This window comes from Limulus polyphemus, unplaced genomic scaffold (assembly GCF_000517525.1).
Source record: "Limulus polyphemus unplaced genomic scaffold, Limulus_polyphemus-2.1.2 Scaffold9897, whole genome shotgun sequence".
NCBI lineage: Eukaryota > Metazoa > Arthropoda > Merostomata > Xiphosura > Limulidae > Limulus > Limulus polyphemus.
The window spans coordinates 7,163-13,179 of NW_013675507.1; the positions used below are offsets into that span (position 1 = coordinate 7,163).

General features: G+C 37.0%; 1 protein-coding gene across 1 annotated transcript in view; it reads left to right on the plus strand.

The window, feature by feature from the left end:
- Positions 1 to 6,017, plus strand: part of LOC106476136 (POU domain, class 2, transcription factor 1-like) — a gene marked incomplete at its 5' end in the record, with an annotated part of 18,199 nt that overhangs the window by 6,033 nt on the left and 6,149 nt on the right. The window contains 2 exons of the mRNA XM_013936806.2: positions 443 to 664; positions 5,529 to 5,652. Of these exons, the coding sequence (XP_013792260.1) occupies positions 443 to 664; positions 5,529 to 5,652 (346 nt within the window). The remainder of the gene's footprint in view (positions 1 to 442; positions 665 to 5,528; positions 5,653 to 6,017) is intronic.

Below are 6,017 nucleotides of genomic sequence, written 5' to 3' on the forward strand. Positions count from 1 at the left end.
ACGTTTAGATTGAATTGTAATTTATAATCAGTCACAAGAACGTCGAATCTGAATCACTTGAAAAAAACACAGGGGTGCTTAACTTTTTTCCAGGTGTATATTAAGATGTGATTGTTTCTGATGAAGAGTGTGATTGTTCCTGTATTTAGAATATACTGAGATGGGATTGTTTCTGTATGTACAATGTATTAACATGTGATTGTTTTTGTATTTAGAATATATTGAAATGTGTTTGTTTTTAAGCCTATGGTATTACACTTTTTTTTTTCTTTGTGTACCCTTTGTAGAAATACAAAATTTCGCCTACTTTACAGCCAGGAAACTTCAAAAGTCTAACATTTTCAATGATTTTCTCAGATTACTAACTAATGTTGCACTGAACCCATATTTTAAAGGTGAACTATTTCAAATACTTATTTTGTGTGTGTGTTTTTGAATATAGGGACTTCTAATGCAGCAGTCCTTACAGAACCTACAACTTCAAGCAAACCAAGCTGCAGTCTCTCTTCCTCAGGGAGTACTGACTTCACAGGCAGCAGCTGTTGTTGCTGCCCAGCAACACTTCCAGCAACTCCAACAACAACAACATCATTCACAGTCTTCTCAACCACCGCAGCAGCAACAATCCCAGATCCTCCCATCTCGATCTTCACCTCAACCTAAAGTAAGTAAATATAATAATTATACACTAGACACTTAATATGATACTGTAATGGAAACACTGTTTGAAATACTGACCCTTTTATTGCAATTTGTACATGGAGCATTTTTTTAAAATTAAAACTAATATGGCATGATGTTGCTGTTCTGCATATTCCTAATTATATAAATATTCTGTAGCAGTTTAAAGGTGATTCAACTGATATATACCTCAGATTGTGAATAGCTATATTGTTTTAGTTTTCGATCACATCCAATTTTTAGTATTGTATGTTGTAAAGACCTTTTATTTCTATCTTGAACAGTAGTATAAAATTTCATAAGCAGTTAAAGTAAACATCTGAGGGTTTGTTTTAGGATACATTGACGTTCATGAGACCTTTCCAAGTTTTAATGAACTGTGTAAGAGTTCATGAAAGCAGTAACAGTGAAACTTCTAGGGTATTTCTAAGGATGCATAGGAGACTGTGGGGCCTGTGCAAGTTTTTGTGAAGTGCGTAAGAGCTTATGGAAGTTCTAATATGATACATAACCTCCACTGACATCTAGCTGTTCACTAGCCTCGAGATTACCACCTAATCTCATGTGTTTTCATGTGATATTGTTGCATGCAAATGAGCATGTGACAGCCTTCCACCAATAGGAGTGCGACACTGCCTTTTAATGCAGCTGGCTCCCTCTATACTGATTGTTCAACCATCAGTTCTCAATTTGGTACACATGTGTTAAGATGTGTCTTTTTTTCACTCGTGTGACTTTTCTCAACATCAACATTGGTTGAAGTATCTACAAAACCCCCTGTTGTGGAATTTTTGTGTTTTTATTTTCAAACAATTCTGCCTCTGTAGTTATTGTGGCTCTTATTTTCCACAACATGAATTACACAGACAATCATTTCCATACTGTCTAGTGTTGAATATCTGGACTTGGTTCACTCTAGACTGACTACCACAATGGCGTCGGTTGCTTCTTTGTCTGTCAAGAGGCAGGATGGCTATTGTGTTGTGGGCATTTTTCAGATCTTGACACAGGCTTCTCTTCCAGTGCAAACATTAATCTACCTCAGTATTCTGCAAATTTCTGTGACTTTTCTTCTCCAATATATTAAATTTTCTCACTTTCCCCAATTTCTTCTTATTCTTTACTTTCCCTTCTTCATTTAGCCCCCTTTTCAGAATATTGTTTTCCATCCTATCCTCTCCTTCTCTTCCTGTGTGAGAGATTCTATCTCTTTTTGGGACTTGGGCTTTCATGGAACCTCCTGTCCCCTTGGGTTGTACTCACGTGCTTCTTTTTCAATTGACTGTACGTGATTAATGGAATCTCTATAGGGATCCCTTGTCCATCTGAACTTTTCCTGTATGACGATTTCACCTGGTGGCTTGACAGGAACAAACCAACAGTGGGTGTTACTCTTCCTCCCTTGCATCCAGATCTACATACTTTTACAGATGTTTCCATGGCAGATTGGGAAGCTTGTCATAACTCTTTTTAGATTTCTGATCAAAGGAACCAGGAGGAATTGACTTTTCATGTCAACCCTTTGAAGCTCATAGTAGTTCATCAGGCTTTAGATCATTTTATTCAAATTGTATGTGGCCATATGTTGATGATCCATTCAGACAACTTAACTGTCATATCTTAAATCAATTTCCAGGGGGCATTCACTTTCTTTGTTTCTGAACCCTCAACCTCATGTTTTGAGCTCATTCTCTCTGCTGAGCCTTCTGACTTCCTCCCCTCTTCTTCTTCTTTTGCTTACCTGCTCCCATCTTCTTCAACCTCATACTTCTCTTTTCCATCCAACTGTGTCATAACTCTGGCTTCACATATGGGTTTTGCACAATGGTCGGGACTCTCTTCACATGTAGCCTTCTTCCTGTCTCATTTTGTTTTCCTGTCTACCTTAGATGTTTATCAGCAGAAGTGGCTTATTTATTGCTGCATCAATCCTTCTTACCTTCTCATTCTTCCATTCCCCATCTGTCTGAGTTCTTCACATAGCTTTCTAACCAGTGCTTGTCTATTATTACTAGGTGGCTCTCAAGGCTAATTTCTGGTTTTCCCATTTCGATTGAATTATTACAGTTCTTAATATGTTTATTTGTTTCTTTTACCTGCATTGCCCTTCCTGTCCTTCTAGCTTACCTGGCTGGGACCTCATTGTTATTCTTCATGCCCTTACCTTACTTCCCCTTGAACCTTTGGCTTCCTGTTTCTTATACCATCTGTCCCTTAAAACTTATTTCCTCCTCCTTCTTGGCTGTAGCTTTTGAGGTCCTAATGTGTATGCCATCAATTCTTCTCACATTCTACTCCATTGCTTCTATATCCTTCTGTATCTGGATTGTGCTTTTCTCCTTAAAACATCTGCCAGCACGTGAGGGTGTGTTCACCCCTATATCTTTTCCATCCATTTCTCATCTATATTTCCATTCAGATCCCAATTGCCTTTGCTGTCCTGTTCATGTGGTCTCTTATTATTTAGTCCACACTTTTCCCTTTCATGATTCCTGACCTTGTCTCTTCATTCCATGGAATCCTTCATCTACTTGTGATCTTTCTTCTGTTATTCTTATTGGATGGGTCCAACAGCTTAGCTATTTATTATATTCTTTATTGGATGGAAATGTATGTTGGCCTTTCTAGCTGTCCTTCCATCAAATTCGTCATCTAAGTGCATCATTGGCTGCTCACTTCTGTCATCTGTTGGAGTACATTATTTGGGCTGACATGTGGATGACCCTTCACACCTTTGTCACACACACTATCTCCATCATGTAGCTGTTTGTTCCTTGTTGGGCTATAAACTGCCTCCTGTTACTATTCTTCATACATTATACTGTCTCTGACTGGATAAGTCTTCCTTTTTTTTATCATATCTTGATTTTACGGTACCTTCTTGCTCAGTGACAAGTGTTGCCTGTCATGGTACTCATAACCAAAATCTGCACAGTGTAGGGCCGTTTGGGTCTGATATAGCACTCGTCCATGAGATGGGGTGTTCCACAAGACTGCTTAAAGTATCCTTGTGGTGCTCATTTTCCTAAGTTAGGCCTGATCCAGACTGTACCCACACGTGGGCTAGCATAAATAAAGTGGATAGGGATCCCCACCCATCTTCCATGCATAGTTGAAACCTAGTGCTAGCCTGCTTTTAAAAATAGGGTTTTCATGGTCGCTTATTGCATTGTTTTATGTTAATGCACTCCTCCGGACTCCCCACTACACTTTCAACCCCCCTCTTTATTTTCTTCTAGTGGACCATGAAGGATGCCTTTTTAATGTATCCAATTCCACTCGGTAGAGAGTAGGGTGATGTGGTACAGTTCACCCCTCTGACAAGTTTTTCCCCTTCATACTGTCATGACTTAGTTGCAGGGCTGATGTTACTTTCCCGTTCTGCCTTCCTGGGCTTTAGGGGAAGATTGAAGGGACCCTCCTTCTACCATGGCCCAGGAGCCAAATTCAAGGTGCCACCTGGTTTTGGACAGAAGTTGACTCATCGTGTATGGTTTGATATGCCCTAGCCTCACTACACACAGCACTTTCTTTGAGACACTTCCTTTCTTTTCTGGGAAAAGACTGTACCCTGGTACAGACAAGAAGCAGTTTCCTATGAGTGTGTTCCAAGGTGTCACACTCCATGGGTTCTCTTAGGGCACTTCCTGAAGGAGGCTCATCTAGGTAAAATTTTGCAATGGTCTATCCACCACTTCAACATGGGATTCTAGATAGATTTGAGAAGAGGTTAAATATATATTGGAAGTTAATATTTTTTAAAACTGAAAAAGTATTTCGGAGGTGAATATCTATCGGAAATACATTTTCAGTGTTGGAAAATGTTAAATCCTAGTGAAAATCCTAGGGTTTATTTTAGGGTACACAGATGTTTTTGAGATTTATGCAAGTTTCAATGAACTGTATACAATTTTATGCATGCAGTAATTCGTAAACATAATGGACTTTTATGTAGGTATGGATGAATTTGTGGGCTTTGCATGAGGGGCAAAATTGAAGATAAGGCTTTTTATAGGAAGAATGAAATGTAAGGTGTTGGTCAAAATTTCAATGAATCGATTAATGTGTGTGTGTAAAACGCATAGGATTTTTATTTAAATACTATACGATCAACAGTTTAAAATATTCTGAGACTGTTGTTGGTCTCAAAATACATGTTTTGATGGATCAACGTCATCTTCAGGACTGTAAAATACAAGACACAGTTAGCTTGAGGATTGGTCATGTGCTCTATATTACTACATCACTTATATCCAAAAGAATCTAAAGAAGGTTATGATATAACTTAAAAAACTGTTATTCTGAATGAATTGAATAATATCTTGACTATAAATATTGATCATGTACTCTATATTGCTACATCATTTACATACACAGAACCTGCAGAAGGTTATTATATAACCTAAATTACTCTTATTTTGACTGGATTGAATGATACGATGACTATAAATATTAAAGAATCTATAGGAGTAATTAAAAACAGTAAAAATAGTAATGATATTTGTAATAAAGATGAAGGGTTAGTAGCTCAGAAAGTCTACAGATGACATGACCTTTGTAACTTGTAGAATGCAATTTTTGTCAGCTCTTACCCCCCTTCCCCCCTGAAAAAAAACATACTTCCTGAGAGTGAAAATATCCTTCAGAAATTATTAAAGGTGTGCTCCACACATGAAAAATGTATTACATGCCATCATGATCATTCATTATTCAACCATTTGTATTGGTAAACTTTAAAATAATTAATGGATATCCATGCTCAGTGTTAAGTTTGTTTGTGTATCTTGGGAACTAGTTTCACTTTTGTTTCAAGAAATGCTCAGGAGATTTTATACTTTTATTACTAGACTGCATCTGTTGCCCCTCCTCAAGTCAAGGCCAGAGCAACTGAACCCAGTCCTGAAGAAATTACAGACCTTGAAGAATTAGAACAGTTTGCCAAGACCTTCAAACAAAGGCGAATAAAACTGGGTGAGAGAATAGTCAGCTTTTTAACATTTTAATATAATTCCTTATGTTATTATTCAAAATAAAAATCTGAAGAGAAAAACAAAATAGTTGCAAATTTGAAAAACAAAACAAAAAAACTAGTTACTCTAGAAAGTGATTTATTCTAGAACATTTCAAGCCTAAGCCCGTCATCAGCTTATGTTTACTGATTTGTTAATGAAAGTACATTAAAGTAATATTTTACAATAATGTATATGAGTACCTAAAGTGGAACATAGTATGATATGCTGTGATAATTATAGTATTTTGGCACTTGTGTATAATGTTAAAATCATAAATAATATTCAATGTTAAACTGGTACACAGTTAAAAACATTTTATTTAGG